Genomic DNA, 17,297 nt, shown 5'->3' with positions numbered 1-17,297 from the left:
ATTGACCAAAGGTAAAACACATCACAAATGGCATGATACGCCCCGGATCTTATCAAACTTCGTGCACGAGGTTATCCCTTACCTCACTATTACCATCACGATGGTCAGCCATGACACCGAGGTCATCGTTCTATATAATTCGGAAACACGGCCGAGCCTTCTCAACTCCGCAAGGAACTGTGAACGTTAGCTAAACTCAAAAATGTTTCGAAACTCAGTCTATCAGTTTGACTTTTCGATCAGGACCAACCCTGCGACATCACTGTTCGGGCCTCGTTCGTATAAGATTGTTTTGTCGCAAGGCAATGTAGCAGATGTTGGACTAGAAATTAATAGGGAGCGACCTCCTGCTGGATTGGCAAGGGGAGTTCCTGGAAAGACAATTTGACAGTGTTTGGTAATGTTGGTGTGAGTGATAACGTGATAGGTTCTGATCGAATCTCGATTAGGTAACTGCAGTTTGTTTGATGCAGTGTTGAAAGATACAGTATTATGCAGTCATTAAGTCAAATCTACAGTGAGAGTTTCGCTTCCTTCTCTCGAGCACCTTCCTTAGGACCATCTCTTACTTGTTATATAGCGCCCTCTTTATCTTACCCTCTTTTTTCCCTACCTCTGTCCAAATGCTCACTTTCGCCGACAGGCTGAACGCCCAGGTTCGTTGATCACCCCCACCTCCCTTCCTATCCTAATTCAATAACCTCCTCTTCTTAGGTTGCTGACTCTGCAGTTGGACGATGGTTCCGCTTGGAGGGCTCTGGTCATGCCCGTGAGCGCGAAGGTTCACGCTTTATGGTTCGTTACTGCTACTTGTCACTCCTGTATACCTCGTAGTCTAACAACATTTGTGTCCATCAGACAGATATTCGTGCAGGTATAACGACCTGGGTGAGAATTATTTTTTCACCGTTGAGTTTATTTTGTTAACTCCCATCTCAGGCTGCCATGGCATACATCGTATGTTTTACTTGTCACAGTCAAGATAACGAGTTCAATTAATCTATCCTTCCAAGATCTCGGTCAACGCTTCTATTTTATCAGACTCTGGAGGAACCTGTGTCTGTGAAGCAGCCAATAACTGTGCCACTGATCCGACATATCTTCAATGCATTCAAGAGGTGAAACAAGATCTCATTACTTCCACAGCAGCCATGTCTGCTCTGGCATCAGTCTTAATGGGTGCCCTTGCGAATTTACCTGTCGGTATGGCTCCAGGAATGGGACTTAATGCCTATGTACGTCCATCGGCGCCCGCCCAATGACTAGGCATCTTCATTAACACCGTTTGCACAGTTCACATACTCTGTCGTTGGTTATCACGGCAGTGGATTTATTACTTATCAGGAAGCACTCGCTGCTGTCTTCTTGGAAGGGCACGTCTATTTCTCCCGTGGAGCTCCATTCATTAAATATAATTTTATCCCTTCTGCAGATGGATCTTCTTCATCCTGTCCCTTCTCGGCTTGCGTCAATGGCTTGCTCGCATTATGCCGCAATCCCTTGTCCTTGCCGTCGGTGCTGGTATTGGTATCTACATTGCGTAAGTTTATTATTCGCTCCTCTGATTAATGATACTTGACACTGATACACCCATCATTGTTCGTTGCTACACAGCTTCATCGGATTAAGTTCGTCCACACATCTCCTTTCTCATTGGTCTTCTTTATTTATCATTTTCGCACAGCATCTGGTGGTTTGAATGTGATTGGAGGTGACACCACCAACCTCGTTGGCCTTGGTGGCTGTCTCGAGTCAGGTACCCTTACTCCATATGGTTCCATCACCCTCCAGTCTGACAATCTACGTTTGTAGATTGGCTGCCTAACATGCCGTACTTTTGTGGAACCCAAGTACTGCGCAGTCCTACCGTATGGCTTGGCATCTTTACCGGCGGGTATGTACGGTCCGCTGTCTTATCTTCCTTTGGACTTACGGCATAACCCTAAACCAGTATCCTCACGATCCTATTGATGCTATATCGTGTCAAGGGCTCCCTTCTAATCGGTATCTTCATCACTTCCGTCATCTCTTGGCCGCGCAACACTTCCGTCACCTACTTCCCACACACCGACTCCGGTGATCAGCTGTTCGAGTTCTTCCAACAAGTCGTTACTTGGCACCCCTTGAAACATGTTGGCAATGCACTAGATGTAAGTGAAACCCTGCCCTTCTAGGGAACTGAGCTCATGTCTCGCTGTGAAGTATAACTATGGTAATGGAAGGGTGTGGTACGCACTCGTCACCTTCCTCTATGTCGATATCTTGGGTGAGTGTTTCAACTGATGACATCGAACCACGTCTGGAATTAACGTTTGGTTAAGACACCACTGGTACTCTTTACTCTATGGTTAAATTCGCTGGTCTTCGTGATCCTGTCACCCTTGACTTTGAAAACTCTACCATCGCATATTGTGTTGATGCCTTCTCCATCTCCATGGGCGCACTCGTGGGTACAAGTCCCGTCACGGCATTCATTGAGAGCGCCACTGGTATTGCTGGTACGAACATCATGCCTTCTTGAATATGTCTTCAGGATCTGATTCAGCGCGCAGAGGGGGGTAAGACAGGTATCACCGCCATCGTCACTGGACTCCTCTTCTTCGTCTCTGTCTTCTTCGCGCCCATATTCGCTTCCATCCCTCCCTGGGCCACCGGTGGCGCACTTGTTGTTGTTGGCTCTCTCATGATTCGCAACGTGCGCGATATCAACTGGGACTATGTTGGCGATGCCGTCCCTGCATTCCTCACTATCCTTTTCATCCCTCTCTCATACAAGTGAGTTCCTTGACGTTTTTCTGATGGTTCAAGATACTGACAGCAAGGAACAGTATCGCATACGGCGTCATCGTCGGCGTGTTCTCCTATGTCATCATCAACGGGTTCGTGTGGATAGTTGCCAAGCTCTCCAACAACACAATCATGCCACCCAACTACGACGCGTCCGAGCCCTGGGTCGTCCCTCCCGGCGGCATCGTGCCCACCTGGATCAAAATCTTGATCAATCGCAACACTCAGCTCATAGAGGAATCGCCCTCCGAATACGCGTTCCAGGTGCGCCAGCGCCATCACTCAAACATCTCAGTCGACACGACGTCGCAGGAGACGGCTCGCACGCCCCAGAAGTTGACTTTCCACGAAAAATAAAATGAGCTTCTCGTTGCTTGTTGTGGTACATTTGTCGTGCTTTGCCGATTTTGCGATATCCTCTCTATGCTATCTCCCCCCCCCCCCCCCCTCGCTTCGCCTCGCCTCGGACCTCGCGACGACGCTTCCACTCTTTTAGTGTCTATTTTTCTATCTATTGGTTGCAAATATTGTACGTGTCGCATATATTGTGCATTGTTGATCGACTTTGTTTCTTTTGCTGTTGTGGTAAAACCTCTTGCTAGGCTTCTCGCAGGGTCCGGCGGATTTTTTCTGTATACATTGCGTTACTATAGAATACGCCATGGACACTTGGTTCTTCTCTGACCCTTTCTGGAGTATAAATGTATATGTATTTCTTTAAATTATAGATGGCACTAGCCTCACTGGTTCTTGATATGTATGATGAGAGCGCTGACGCTGAAGAAATGCTCAGTAGTTGCAAGGCTAGCAATGGAATGTCCCCTGAGCATTACGTACTATTATCTTATATGTTTTTAAGCGCGCTCGTCTGATCTTCCCGGACCATGTTAGTGGGAGGGTTTTGTGAAACGAGTGATATGGTTGAGTCCATGCTACAAGAAAGTATGTCAGTGGTAAAATTGCCGGCTTGGGCGATGATCTACCTGAACAAGCAGGAGGTGTCAAGACCAGGGAAGATGTGCTCGTTCATAAAAAGATCCTTGAAGATGCAGACTTCTGTGCCGACGCTTGGTATCGGCTGCAAAAGGTTTCTATCAAAGGAGATGCAACCCAGGCGATGTGTATCTGCTGCGCAGACGGGCACTACTCGTGTCTTGCCAGCGTGATACGGCGTTGGGATTGCGCGAAAGCGTCCCTTTCGGGGTGTACTGGTGTTGCCTGACAGTGTCCTGAATCCAAGGCTAGAAGAGGATCCACGCGAAGAGGACGCCGAGAACCAGGATGACTCCGGTTCGTCCGCTGTTTAAGTATGAGCACACGTATATACAGCACGCTGGGAGGAAGAAATGACATGCCTTGCACGTTCTTCTGAGTGTAATTCACGATGCTAGCTACCTTGGACTTGTTCCCAATGGTCCCTGTGAAGACCACTTCTCTTAAATGAAGGTTATCAGACGGACAAACGATGTAACAGAAGATAAATCTTATGCCCTGGTGGTACATCAGCAACATCGCCAGGAGGACAATTTCAGGTCAAGCTAAACTCTACACTTAGACGCAACTCCTATTCATATTAGTGACCTGCAATGTTTAGTAATTTAAACCCTCGTCTTCATCGTTAATGGAGGTGCATCAGAGAGCATCAGAGCATCCAGGATGCAATTACGTCCGATGCATGGCAACCTGTGCAACAACTTGCAAGCAACTTTCCGAGTCGGGGCATCAAAGGTCCGGGATCAGGGATGCTGCGCCAAAGTAACTTGCTATAGGGATGCCAAGTGCCGTGGCCACTGCTGCGGTGCTGCCAAACAGTATCAACGGTGATGCGCAGTGACAACGCTTCACACCGGTACATAGACTGGTGACCCAGTAATCATTAGCATCTGTACTACTACTTCCTCACCATCATGCTTTACGGCCACCACGAGGATGATGGTCTTGCTGACTCGGACGCTTATGACCGGGTAATCTATTGCTTGTTCAGTGCATACTTTATCTGACCGCGAGCATCTCAGGTTGGTAATGCACCTCACCAGGCGACCGCTTTTTACGACGTGAGTTCCATTCCTCCCCCTTATCAATCTTCCGATTGCGAAAATTTTATCATAGGCAACGGAAGCCTACAATGACCACCGCGAGAAGACCGGTCAGCCTGTAAGGCCCGACCCCGCCAAGACGACCACGTAGGTAGTTTGCCCGTGGGGGATGGGCATCACGACTGACGTTAAATACAGGGCTGGCTTTGCCGGATACTTCAACCGCATGGTCGAGAGGAAGGGTGTAAGTTTATTCTTGCTCGACTGTCTATGCGATTCACGATGTGAATTATTATTCTAGCTGGACTTCTTAGATAAGCACATGAGTAAAACACAACATTTCCGACAGACAGCCGAATACTTGTACTCCACTGACAGTCAGCCACGGCGGCCTATAGAATCCACAGTCCCTGCAGGCCTGCGGCAGGCACCTAGGTAGTCAAGTCTATTACATAGCAACAGATATCCCAGGACTTGCAAGCTACTAGTTCACCAGAATCACGGTTTACTATGGCCTTTTGAATGCATGAAGTTCAAGTTGCGAAGTTGCCAGCTAAGGTCTAGGGCGCTGGATCCGTTCAAGTAATCCTACACCCACACACATAACATGTGTATACAGTTCGTTACACACGCTGAGTCGTAAACTGCTCACAAACACATCCCTCTATTAATTAATATTGTTAGTCTCATGTATGACCTATGACAGGTCGACCTCTCAATACTTGGCGTGTCTCTTTGTAGTTCGGTCACCCGAGTTCCTTAGCGAACGCCGAAATCCAATAGTACCGTCCCCATTTTCCTGCCCACATGCGCCCTGTGGTTCTTCACATATCCGAAACCTAGTGAAGTTCACACTACGTTGAACGAGGCGCGAAGAGTTGGGCTCAGAACTCCGATGACGTCGGGGTAAAACAAGCTGCACCCTTTCGTGGTACTGATCACTAGCTTAGGAGCCAGCTTATTTGGTTGTGCGCTGATGACGCCCTGAATAATCCACCACCTGCCATCGCGGTCTGCGAGCAAAGTCAGGGAAAAGAAACGGATTGGATTGGATTGGATTGCTGCGACTTACGCTCAGCGAAGCGAAATTGAGTGTCATGGCTATCGATTAGGACGATTGAATCAATCATCACTTCACGAGGCCTGCAACTGTGTGTCGGTGAGAGCAAGTTCACGTAGAGTCATAACAATGCTGACTGACGTGGAGACTGCGGGATGTATTCAACAGTAGTGTACGGAGGCTACCTTCAAACTGGGTGGAAACACGCGAGGCGGTCACCACTCAGGTGCATTAGACACGAGAGACCTTCCTACAGGCAGCGCTCTGAGTCATGTGTTTGGTGTCTTGGATGTGTCAATTGAAAGAACGTCGTGATCATTCTGTTGAATTGACTGTGCTTCCACAGGAAATACTTGCACGATACCATCACTAAACCACATCTGTACGTTTCCAACGCATCAGCCAACAGCAAGCATACTTGCAAGTTGTGCGCTAAAGGTGAGACATTGCGGCATAGCACACACCTCCATACAAATTCAAGAGCGCTGATATCTGCCTACCGATGTGTTCTAACGAAGGGGCGTGCGACTTCGAGCACAGTGGATCCATCATCTGCAACTCACCGGTGACGACTGCTTCGCGCAGATATGAAACGTCGATATGAAACGTTCGAGAGATGTAGGCGCATGTACATGGGTCAGCAACGGCTGCGGGAACAAACCTGAGAATACCCACATCACCAACGCACTCACTCACCTACACCATAACAATCCCGATGTGTAAGCTTTTAAAGCTATCGTGTTGCCACGACCGTGTGCCTCGCTAGCACCGCTCTAGTAGGTGCAAGACTGAAAATGCCTCAAATTGCGACAATAATACATAACTGGAAAGCACATAAAACGGAGTGATATTGTAACCAAAACAGAGCGGAAAGAGTATAAACGAAATGGTAATGTCAGGGATCGCAGGAAAGATAAGCGCGCATGAACCCGATTGCACAACGTCCAGTGGTATACACTAATATCCGCCTTGCGAACTCTGTACTACCTGCTGGTGCTGCAGAGACGGGGAAGCCATTTTCATGGTCGGGGTGGGCGGCGGGCGAGGGGGGGACTGGTGGGAAGGCAAGGGGATGGAGGACGGTAGTGGAGATGGGCTGTTGTGTTGCATATGGGGCGACATGGCATACTGATTTGGTAGTAGTTGACTGACCTGCTGAGGAACACTAATGCTCCCAGCACGGTTCGCGGTTCGCATACCATTGGCAGACGGCGTGCGCGCAGGTAGATTGCCCGGCGCAATATGAGGGCTCGGCGAACCCTCTTGCCCCGAGTTAAGCTGCGCGGGCTGCTGATGAGGCGATGCTACGCCAGGCCACTGCCGTCCCTGAGGAAGTTTGATGTTAAGGTTTTGGCCACCCAGCTGCACATTAAAGTGCGTGCCATTAGGTATGGGATGCCCCGGGTACGGAATCTGCGTTGGTCGTCCCTCCGCGTTCTGTGCAAACGCCATCTTGAACGATTGCACTTGCTGCATGAAGCCATTCGGCGGTCGCGGCACCTGCATGACGGTGCCATTAGGCAGGGTGGCATAGCCGTTCATAGGGATGTGGTAACTACTGAGTGGGACAGATACCGGAACGTGCTGAGACTCAGCCTTGAGACGCGCTGGTGAGCCAGTCTGATTGGACTGGGGAGGTTCTGCAGGAGGGGACATCTGCACGTCTGTCGGCTGATGTGCTGTGCCATTGAGAGTCGTGGCGGCGATGCCATTGGGTGCGGCGATCAGCCTGACCGAATCGCCATCTGGCGTAGGAGTGCCAGAATGGTTGCCGTTGGCTCCGTTCGTGGAAGCGGCGGTGCGGGGAGGGGAGGACTGCTGAGCTGAAACAGGCGTACTTGGGGATGCAATATTCCCGACAACTGGAGGACGCATGCCCCCATTTGATGAGATGCGCATTTGCGGGATGGCAGACGGCGGTTGCATCGCTTTGACATGTGCCTGCATGGATATCGGTACACCATTTGGCATTGGGATGCCTGCAGGGGCTGCACGAGTGGCTGACAGCGGCATCCCTCCAGGATATACCCTCTGTACGCCGTTTTGATCGCGGCGGATAGTATACTGGGGTTGCACTCCAAGTCGATATGGCGTGACAGAATGTTGGCGGCCGTCCATGGTCACAACAATCGTGTTATCTGTCGTCAGGGACTGATGGTCTTGATCGGACAACAATGTCATCATGTGACGGAGATACTTTGGATCGTAGTCATCGATAAGGACGCGGTCCTGCTCATCGGCACCCTCGGGTCCAACAGTGGGCTCATCATCTTGATCAAACCTCCAGCGCTCGCGCAGACGAGCAGACATCTCCTCCTCATCCTCCTCAGACACAATGGCATCCTTGCGCTGTGCGAATGCTTGTCGTCGTCGCGCGAACATAGAGTCGTCAGCACGAATTCCAAGACGTTGCATGAAGGCGTCGCGACGATCGATCGTAGCATTGCCTAGACGAGTCAGACGATGGCGGACATAACGTACGCGCTCCGGTTCTTCGTCTGCTACATTTGGTGATGATGCTGACGAGCGCGAGGGAAAAATTGCCTTCCAGTGGCGCCGCGGAAAGGAAAACGTCGGACGTTGGTATGGGTTCTGAAAGAATGGTCAGCGTCTGAAGTATATACTTTATGCAGTCTTACCTCCACCACATCTTCGTACCCGTGGTCTCGTTCCTTTTGGCTCGCAAGGTCACGTTCCATGGCTGCATTGATGAGGCTAATGCGTTCCTTGGGTCGGATACATGCCTCGGCAGCAACAGCCGGAGATCCTGGATCCCCGCTATCTCTGGTACGTATCTTGAGACCAGTGATACGATTGGCTTCGATCTTTGGCTTCTTCGCTACTCTCTCCTTGTCGTGTAGAAGCTCTTCGTCCTCCTTCGTACCCAACGAGGGAAATTTGCGCTTGAGCTCGGCAAACTCGAAGCGCTTATCCCACACCTGCAGCGTCTGCTGTGTGTAGTCACGCTTGAGATTTTCCCGAGAAAGGAGTGTTTTCGCGAGCTCCAGACCCTGCGTCAACTCGTTCTGCAACCGCAAAAGCTTATCGGATGACGTTGCCTGCGAGGCACGAGTCTTTCTGATAGCCTTAATCTCACGGCGGCGGAAGCAAATATACGACTCGTTGAAGACGTCCGACTCATCGTACTGAAAAGTGGCTTCAGCAACTTTGTTCATACGAGTATAGAATTGTACTCACATTCAATATGGGTATAATTCGATGGCCTTTTCTTTCGATGCGGCGATCACGCCAGTAAGGATAAATGACTTTGGCCAAGCGCAGTAGTACTGCAGGTTGCGGTATCCACGTTGGCACTGCGTACGTGGCAAACATAGAGGGTGGTAATGGGGAGGAGAACGCTTCTTGATAGTCGGTAAATGGAGGGAATGTCATGCCGGACTCGAGTCCCTTAATCAAGAATGAGCGGTGCACCGCAGTGAACAGATCATTAAACTTACATGGTGCAAGAACTCCGTCCTCTCGTGGGTCACCTTCTCAAAGATGCCCATCACAAGTTCAAACTCGTCCTCTGTGATAGTAAAGGGTTGTGTCGACTCGGGTTCCTTGCCTTTTGCCTTGGCACTTCGTTGGGACAGGCCAGAGCGCGTCGTTGTGCCAGCCGCTGAAAGAGCACCCTGGGCACTGGTGCCTTCACCACGCGCCTCCTCGTTGTTTCTGTCGAGCCACTCCTTGTCACGCTCATCCATATAGTACGTGAACGCATCGACGAGCGCATTTGAGACTGCCTCATCGACAGTCTCTGAGGATCTGATGTACGCGCTTGGGTCGTCCCACCGCTGCGGAGGATATAACTCTTCATAGTTGTCGACGATACCAGTGGAATCTGGTGTGGGAATATATGCAGCGGGTGCGACAGCCTTCTCCCCACGTGTTGAGCGACCAACTGATTGGTGTCTGTGGGACGCGGCGGACAGTACCGCCTGCAAGTGATGCTCCTAAAGGTGGAAATGAGTCAGCCATCGATAAGGAATTTCCCACGATCACCAGCCAATGAGAAAGCGACACGTCAGCGTTTTCAACAAGGGCGTTGAAAGCGACGGCGAAAGGGAAAACGACTCACATTGGCGTCCTCAGCGTCCACGCCAGCAGTGCTAATAATCCTGGCCTTTTCCTCATCTTCATCGATAACGAGAGGGTCTGCATCGATGCTGCCTTGGATGACCTTAAGACGTGTCTTGTTGGTAACTCGATTGCGGTTTCGAAGGGTCGAGGTACCCAGATTCGGGTTGCGGGGCATGACATGGAGACGTGGCAGGATGAAGATGGGTTCAAGGGAGACTGGCTTCTACAGTTAAGCTCCTCGTCGTCGTCGGTGGCAGCGGCGGCGTGGTCGGAAATTTGCCGAAAAAGTCCTCGGCCCGAGATAAAACAATAGAAAATCTGACAAATACTAAGGGTTTCCCCGGTGTTTGTCCTGACCAAACAATCTCCTCAGGACTAATACACTAACTACGTCAGTGATCAAGCTGGACACAGGATATCCTCTAGTTATTATATATCTGCTAGAATTCAGAGTTGCGGCACGACAAACGATGGAGGAACAAGAGACGTTAGGTGAAAGTCTTTGTGAGAAGTACTGGAAACGCGCACCTTTAATTGCGCCGCCAAAAAAGAAATACATTGATAATTCTCTGTAAAATTGCGACGGTTGAGCAACACCGTTTATCCAATGAGTAATCCTTGGCGACGAACATACAAAGAGCATCCTACATCAGATAATCAGCTGAAGTGGCACATGCAACGAGGATATACGACTCTCACCTATTTCCAGGCCACGACAAAGACACATGCACCAGTCAAGTAAAGTGAGGATATATGCGCTCCAGTCCACAACTTTCATCAATTATCATCGTGCCACCGACCGGTAACAGGCGAGTTCTGCACGCAGTGAGAGCAATATCAGGTTGAAGTCACCTAATCAAATGGCACCAAGCGAAAGCAAAAAAGCAAATGCCGATTGCGTGATATATGCGCATGTTTCCTGCAAGGATCACCAGGAAACCATGAGAAAGCTGTGCATTTCGGATAAGCACGAGGAGGCGTGGAACTGACTCACAAACGAGGGCAGCGCTGCACGTCCGCAAAATGCACAAACAGTAAGATATAGGCAATGGCAGCAGAGACAAAATACTGGAACCACTATCGCAATGTGGGAGTGCTGCAGAAATCACCACCGCACTCGCTGCTCCCATCGCACACATCGGATGCCGATTGCGGTGACCCAGTATGCTCAGCAGAGCACCGTATTAACTGGAGAGCTCTATAGAACGTCGTGGCATCAATCCCAACTACAGACACTCGTTAGCGTCGTTATTGAACGATTCCCAAGGTAAGGAGACGTCACCCTGATCCTCGCTCGATATTAATATTCCAGACACTGGTACCAAAAATCATATTTCAGATGAACCCTAGAAGAAAGGTTAGTGTTGAGGTAGATGGCAAGAGAAGAGATGGCAGAGCGTCATGCATGACGATGAGAATGGCGGAAGGGAAGAGTGAATGAGCTAAACAAGCTGTTTCGCCTCCTCATCACTTGCACTCGGCCACGTGGGTAATAACTGTCACACATCAAGCCACAACCGGTTCAGGCTGTTCTGTTCACAAGTCCGTTTGAGACAACCAGTACTAGTCTTCAACTGACTAGTCAAATGCTGTTTTCTGGTCAATATTATCACGGATAATATCTTTCTGGCCGCTCCGAAAACGAATATGCTGGTTGAACTAATTGGCCTAAGTCAATCACTTCACTGATCAGTGGTAACTTACTGGTTGACTGAGGCCCCTAGCTTACCCACAGTGCATATCGACAGCCCACACACTAGAACAAGTGTTATCCGTGCACGGTCGCCTCAATGAGACAGGCTCGAGGAGCTATGTGATGTTTGTTCGGTCTGTGCCCGAATGTGGCGCAGAATCCTCCGGCGTCTCACTGTAGGTGTCACAACCATTCATCACGCACTTCTCCAGTGCGGTCGCACTTGTGCTATAACGGTTTTAGAGGCCGCGGTGCGAAAGCCCAGTTTATCCGTCACAGCAATCCACCTTTCACACCGAGTTTACCACTAGGACCGGAAAATACTTAAGAACTCATCTCTCATTGCCAGTCGTGCTACCGAGACGGCTCGTGGTCCAAGATGTCTCAGATAATGTTGGCTCGAAAGTTCCTCAGTTTGATCAGTGAACTGATTAGCAGCCAATCTTGTGGTCGATGCTCTGCGTCCTCAATGATCTAGCCTGCCTCTGGTTACCTGGTACATGTCGTTCCCAATAATCACCCATATAACCGTTGACCGTTTCTTTTGTTCTGGAGCCTACCTATTATCCTGTGGAGTGAGGTATCTTACTCGTCGGACATCCACTGAGAGCCCTGACTACCTTAAGTGCTGATCCCAAGTCTTACATCCCTCCCTGTTCGGGCGATAACGACCTCTTTACCGAACGTTCCGAACAATAACTCATAGAACCGTTGACATTTTATTTCTCTCCCCAGAATCTAACTATTGTCCTTTGGAGCCCGGGATCTTACTCATGACCCTGACTACCTTGCGCGCTGGTCCAAGTATTTACATCCCTCCCAGATCGGGCAATGAAGACATCTTTACCGAAGCAAGCTGCTCTTCCTGCACATCTAGAGGCGTAATCTACAGCGCGTGAATTACAAGGTGAGTTTCGTCTGTCACAACTAAATGTATTTCTGATCAAGCTTCCTACCAGCTGCAATATATGCCACTTACGGTACAAGTTACCATCTGATCCAGGTCCGCATATTAGTATGTCACTGTATGTGGCTGCAGTGTCATAACGAAAGGTTTGCTAAAATTTCTGTACACACGTTTGTTTCCAAGCCCTTTTCTCCTTATCGCGCAAGAATATGAAACAAGGGAGGCGCCAAACAGCAATGCAGAAATGGAAGCGAACGATGGGATTGTGGTGAAAATTGACGGAGTGAGCCCAAAGTATTAACAACCTGTGACTCACGCTGAACGATTTTTGTGGAAAGGTTCACGACAGGGACCGGATCCATCTGCTCGCGGGTCAGAAAAGGTTCCGGACTTCGCGTCCGTTGTTGCAATCCACTTCGGCGGCGCACCGCCGCGCTGATCACGTACATTGCTATGTATTTCATTCATATTCATTCACTTTGAATGCTGACTTGCAACTTAATTAACGTAGTTTTGGCCTTCCCTTTGTCGAGTTGATGTGACTCATTTATGATTGCGGCCAATGGACTGTAGTATATATGAGACGGAATACAAGTCCTTTGTGCTGCGTAATAAGCTATGTCTATAATACCTTGGGCAAACATCACAAGATGCAATTGAGAACAACATACTTAGTCCGGCTGCTGACAAACAAACGCCGCTACAAAGCTGCGATACAGTGGCGGCCAATCCCGAAGAACGAACAAAGCGCGGGAGAAGGTTGCGAGTGCCTGTGGGCGTGGACTGGTTCAATCCGATCAAATTGGAACATCAATTTCCCGGCTCTGCGCTGCCAAAAGGTCATCTGTCAAGGTGAACTGTTCTGCACCCTGCGTGATGTTCTTGACTGATATCTGTGGTGTCCATTTGGTTTCAATCATGTAGGTTGGATTGTATTTTCTGTAGCTTTGCTGACCTCTTTTTCAGGGTCCAATGGGATCCGAACAGTAGTCCGCACTTACTGAAGCCTATCAGTCAAATGCTCCACCTGTCAGAACTCCATACTGTTCCTGACGGTGTTTCCCTGCATGCCTGCGAGGCGCTGGGTGGGTGTTCGGTGCTTGACGTTAGTGTCGTCACATACAACTGCGTCAGGTATGTGCGTCAGCTGACCGTTCGAAATCGTGACTCTGTTGATACCGACCACTCGCAACTTAAACCATTTTAATCCCATGGCGTGATTTACCGCCCTGTTTTCATGTCATGCGTTAATTTGGCCGGGACTGAAGGAACGGACAGGCGCGGCTTCAGCAAGGCAATGATTGCTGTGATTATTCCCCTTCCAAGTGATTACCGAGGGCGTGGTCACACGAAAGCGTTGCTCGAAAACCCGACCTGTCCGCCCACAGGCCTGCTTTAAGGGCAAGCCAAGGCCGGCGCATCACTAAATTCACACTAGTAGCATGCAGAACGCCGTTCTTGCTCAATCTTGTTGGCTTCAGTATTACCATTCTTGCGCTATTAAGTTATCTTGCACCTTCGATGCCGCCATACGTCTTGGGCTTCTTGTACCTTATGGATTCTTCCGCAAGTCGAGCCTCCGGTTCCATTAGCTAAGCGCTACCGTTCGTACTTTAAATCGTCGTGTCCCATGTCAACACCTCAGTATTGTCCCTAACAACTACTAAGGTGTGTATGCCTGTATCTCGTATCTCGTACTTGCACTTACTGATGCACACTTAGCTTTTTGCTAGGTACTTTGTCAATATAGTATTGTTCCTAACAACTACTGAGCTCTTCGCTAGTGTATAAATCTCACAGTATGTATAAGTCCATGTAACAGATGATCTGATTCTTATCGATTCCGTAGACTGTGGATATCACTCCTCCAGATCGACGGAGCATCTATCGTGACGAAGTAAGTCACTCCCTCATCACGTCGTCTCAACGCTTACTGTTTCGAGTGGTTCTACCATTCAGCAGCAAAATGTCTTCGAAGATGTTACTCATCTTCTGTGATGGGACCGGCATGGACGGTAATTGCAGTAAGGAGAGTATTTTGATAATTGACATCGTCTAACGAATCGAGCCCCAGTTCCCGCTGCTCAGTCCATCGGAGGCGATATAATAGCAGTTGTCGAGAATGCTGGTCGGTAAATATTTGTTCACCCTTTCCGTCGGAAGCTGATTTCCTATACAAGTTGAACGCATGGCTACCAATATCGCAGAGACAATGTTGTTAGAGATGCGTAAGAAAATTCATCGGATCCCCATAATATCTACTCAAGTAGCGTGTACTAGCTGTCGGGAAGTTCCCAACGAATGTTGTCCGCCTTGGTAAGCTATCACTAGTTGTTTCATAAGTTCAGCCTGACAATACAATAACTCCAAGCACGATCCGTCAAACCTCGCTCGTGAGCGCTTTGCTCATGCCCCTCCAACAACTTCTCTGACGTCCGCGTAGCGGCGACAAGAAGCAGATCGTCTTTTATCAAAGCGGAGTCGGTACGGAGGCCAATTTCGCGGGAGATCCTGTATTAGGGACTACAGCGTTGCGTGAGTAGCCAGCAGTTGGGAGGGTTCCCGAACTTACGGAATCATCGTGTAACTCAGAGGCACTGGGCACCGCAGTCGGTGAGTCCACTGTTTCTTCCAGATAACGAGGTGTTGATGGGTATCCATGCTCTTCAGCGAGCAAAATTCGTGACGCATATGCATTCGTCGCTCAGAATTTTGAAGATGGAGATGAGATCTGTATCTTTGGGTGAGTATTAACCCAGTTAGTTTTGGATTTGATCTCACACACGCTGATTTATCATTCGCTAGGTTTTCCAGGTGATGTTTGCCACATTTCTCGCGAGACCTGTCTTTAACCTGCAAGATGGCCGTTCAGAGGCGCCTACACGGCGAGAAAGCTGGCTGGGTTGATTGTGAGTCATTCGAACCAACATAAATTCTTTTCGCATCATACGAACATTGTAGGATCACATTGGGTTGCTGACACGAGAAAATCTTGGACAATTCTTCCTGATTTGGCGTCAACTCATGGACAAGCATCCTACCCCTACTATCCCAGACGGCACCCGGCATCCAACAATCAAGTAAGAATTTCTGAGATTACGTCTTTCCATTCATTGCTCAATCGCTGGGAAAGGTGCGTGGGTGTGTGGGATACGGTTGGGTCGGTTTTCGATACCATCGATGCGCTCGCGTTCAGTGATGCTGAACTTCCGGCAACAGTCGAGATCGCACTTCACGCAATTTCGCTCCACGAGAATAGAAAAGAATTCTTGCCTACCTTGTGGTCCACGCCTCAGGAGAAATTGGCCCCTAAGCAGATTCTGAAACAGGTGAATGCCTCGATGCGCAGTAACTCCTAGCTTCGGCGTTGATGTCGTCGCAGGTATGGTTCCCGGGAGCCCACGCCGACGTAGGTGGTGGTTATGAGCGTCGCGAACTTCAAGACATCGCCCTTTTCTGGATGGCGGTGCGTGAAGTTCTTTGATTGGCGCATGATCTCCCAGTTGTTTATTGACCTGTAGGGAGAGATCACGTCCTTCATTGACCTAGACCTCGTGTACTTGAGATCGACCAGGCAGCCGAACCCCGAACCCTGGGGAACTTCTCAGCCCCACAACTCGTACATGGAGACCCCTTTCGTTGAGCGGCCCGTGCTCGGCCACGAGACCCGTCTCGAACACAAAGACATCACCAAGTTCTCTACATTCCACCAGAGTCTCAACTTCTCTCCTCAGCAACTGGTGTCCCCGAACTATATGACCAGTGCCGGCCTAGTGTTTCAGCAGGTATTCCATCCGGGATTCCGTCCGACCTATCCTCCTTTGAACGATTTCGAGGCACATTGCAAGGAAAACTGGGATAAGCAGCCAGTGCGTGACGCAGAGCCGTTCTCCTCCATTTTCTCATCGTCCCTGCTCCGCAGATTGGCGCCCCAACGCCTATCTTTGGTAATCCAGGCAATGTCATCCAGTCTCCGGTCCACTGGGTAAGAGGCCTCATTCTTTTCCTATTCTTAGGTTAACAACGCGTGGCACGGAAGACTGTCGGTACCCTGGGCTTACTACCACCTACAGCCATTGAGGGAGGTCATGAGGCAAATGGCGAGCTCCTCTATATTGCACGTGCTCCGTATGCGGTAAGCTAAATCAATAATGCCCTTTGAGCAGTCTGACTTATGGTGGGCAACTTTCTAGAGCGGTCTTCGTAAGTTCCGATACTGGCACATTTCCCAAAACATTGACCTTTCTTTCACACAAGATCCAGGCAAAGCTTCTTCGCAGTCTATGTGGATCAGCTACGGCAACAAAGAAATCGTCGTATGTCTACTCCAGCATCTTGACCTGCACTTTGTCACAAGTTCCTTGTCAGATTTCTGGCGAATTTGAACGTCTCGTGGGTGATAAGAATTCGGTTCGCTGGGTTCACGTTGACGGCCTGTTCTCTTACGAGAAATTGGGCGGCGCTGTTCCCGTACGGTGGGTCCACCTCGCAACGGAGTGTCTTCTCTTTCCTAACATCATATCCGATTATCTAGTGGGGGAAGGGAGGCGGACGGAGAGCCCCTTTTAATTGCCCAGGCGTCATTGAAGGGAGGCGTTCTTTGTGGCACAGTCAAATACAATAACCATGGTCAGTGGGTACTCGGTACTCCTGGAACCTTGTCTTAATCGCCCTCTCTTACAGCTAATATCGCATATGGTGGCTCCGGACTCATCGCGGAAAGCTACAATG

General features: G+C 49.5%; 4 protein-coding genes across 4 annotated transcripts; 3 read left to right on the top strand and 1 right to left on the bottom strand.

Annotated features, from left to right (window-relative positions):
- Positions 1-623: 623 nt before the first annotated feature.
- On the top strand, positions 624-3,144 carry EDB91DRAFT_1234000 (permease family-domain-containing protein; the record flags this gene model as incomplete). Its single annotated transcript, XM_041321158.1, has 13 exons — positions 624-656; positions 715-795; positions 859-888; positions 1,014-1,235; positions 1,294-1,373; positions 1,433-1,527; positions 1,685-1,774; positions 1,813-1,894; positions 1,952-2,150; positions 2,203-2,266; positions 2,322-2,498; positions 2,553-2,775; positions 2,829-3,144. 13 exons carry the CDS (start codon positions 624-626, stop codon positions 3,142-3,144), a joined length of 1,692 nt encoding a protein of 563 aa, XP_041183981.1.
- A 1,550-nt stretch (positions 3,145-4,694) lies between these two features.
- On the top strand, positions 4,695-5,149 carry EDB91DRAFT_1242466 (uncharacterized protein; the record flags this gene model as incomplete). The annotated part of the gene is made up of 5 exons (XM_041322187.1): positions 4,695-4,751; positions 4,803-4,841; positions 4,897-4,970; positions 5,022-5,067; positions 5,138-5,149. 5 exons carry the CDS (start codon positions 4,695-4,697, stop codon positions 5,147-5,149), a joined length of 228 nt encoding a protein of 75 aa, XP_041183980.1.
- Positions 5,150-6,627: 1,478 nt separating this feature from the next.
- On the bottom strand, positions 6,628-10,523 carry EDB91DRAFT_284361 (enhancer of polycomb-like-domain-containing protein). Its single transcript, XM_041326712.1, has 6 exons — positions 10,495-10,523; positions 9,965-10,406; positions 9,342-9,839; positions 9,082-9,291; positions 8,523-9,029; positions 6,628-8,475 (listed from the first exon to the last, which is right to left on the bottom strand). Exons 2-6 carry the CDS (start codon positions 10,139-10,141, stop codon positions 6,841-6,843), a joined length of 3,027 nt encoding a protein of 1,008 aa, XP_041183979.1. The 5' UTR covers positions 10,142-10,406; positions 10,495-10,523; the 3' UTR covers positions 6,628-6,840.
- A 4,005-nt stretch (positions 10,524-14,528) lies between these two features.
- EDB91DRAFT_1098085 (uncharacterized protein) lies at positions 14,529-17,271 on the top strand. The gene is made up of 20 exons (XM_041317090.1): positions 14,529-14,590; positions 14,641-14,694; positions 14,747-14,794; positions 14,847-14,882; positions 14,938-14,959; positions 15,010-15,101; positions 15,159-15,179; positions 15,237-15,309; positions 15,372-15,380; positions 15,439-15,475; positions 15,528-15,646; positions 15,700-15,895; positions 15,949-16,032; positions 16,088-16,435; positions 16,489-16,551; positions 16,606-16,701; positions 16,760-16,769; positions 16,824-16,882; positions 16,935-17,041; positions 17,101-17,271. Exons 1-20 carry the CDS (start codon positions 14,533-14,535, stop codon positions 17,231-17,233), a joined length of 1,665 nt encoding a protein of 554 aa, XP_041183978.1. The 5' UTR covers positions 14,529-14,532; the 3' UTR covers positions 17,234-17,271.
- Positions 17,272-17,297: the final 26 nt, after the last annotated feature.

This window comes from Suillus paluster (genome assembly GCF_016628075.1).
Source record: "Suillus paluster strain FC165 chromosome Unknown EDB91scaffold_2, whole genome shotgun sequence".
Lineage (NCBI taxonomy): Eukaryota > Fungi > Basidiomycota > Agaricomycetes > Boletales > Suillaceae > Suillus > Suillus paluster.
Note: the sequence above shows the minus strand (reverse complement) of the source record. Positions and strands in the feature narration are given on the sequence as shown.

Coding starts and splice junctions, on each gene's coding strand:
- EDB91DRAFT_284361 (XM_041326712.1), bottom strand. CDS start 10,141: ATGCCCCGCAACCCGAATCTGGGTACCTCGACCCTTCGAAACCGCAAT. Junction 9,030..9,081: donor GAATTATACCCATATTGAAT/GTGAGTACAATT, acceptor GCCACTTTTCAG/TACGATGAGTCGGACGTCTT. Junction 8,476..8,522: donor GGTACGAAGATGTGGTGGAG/GTAAGACTGCAT, acceptor CCATTCTTTCAG/AACCCATACCAACGTCCGAC.
- EDB91DRAFT_1098085 (XM_041317090.1), top strand. CDS start 14,533: ATGTCTTCGAAGATGTTACTCATCTTCTGTGATGGGACCGGCATGGAC. Junction 16,033..16,087: donor TCGCCCTTTTCTGGATGGCG/GTGCGTGAAGTT, acceptor ATTGACCTGTAG/GGAGAGATCACGTCCTTCAT. Junction 16,883..16,934: donor ACGGCAACAAAGAAATCGTC/GTATGTCTACTC, acceptor GTTCCTTGTCAG/ATTTCTGGCGAATTTGAACG.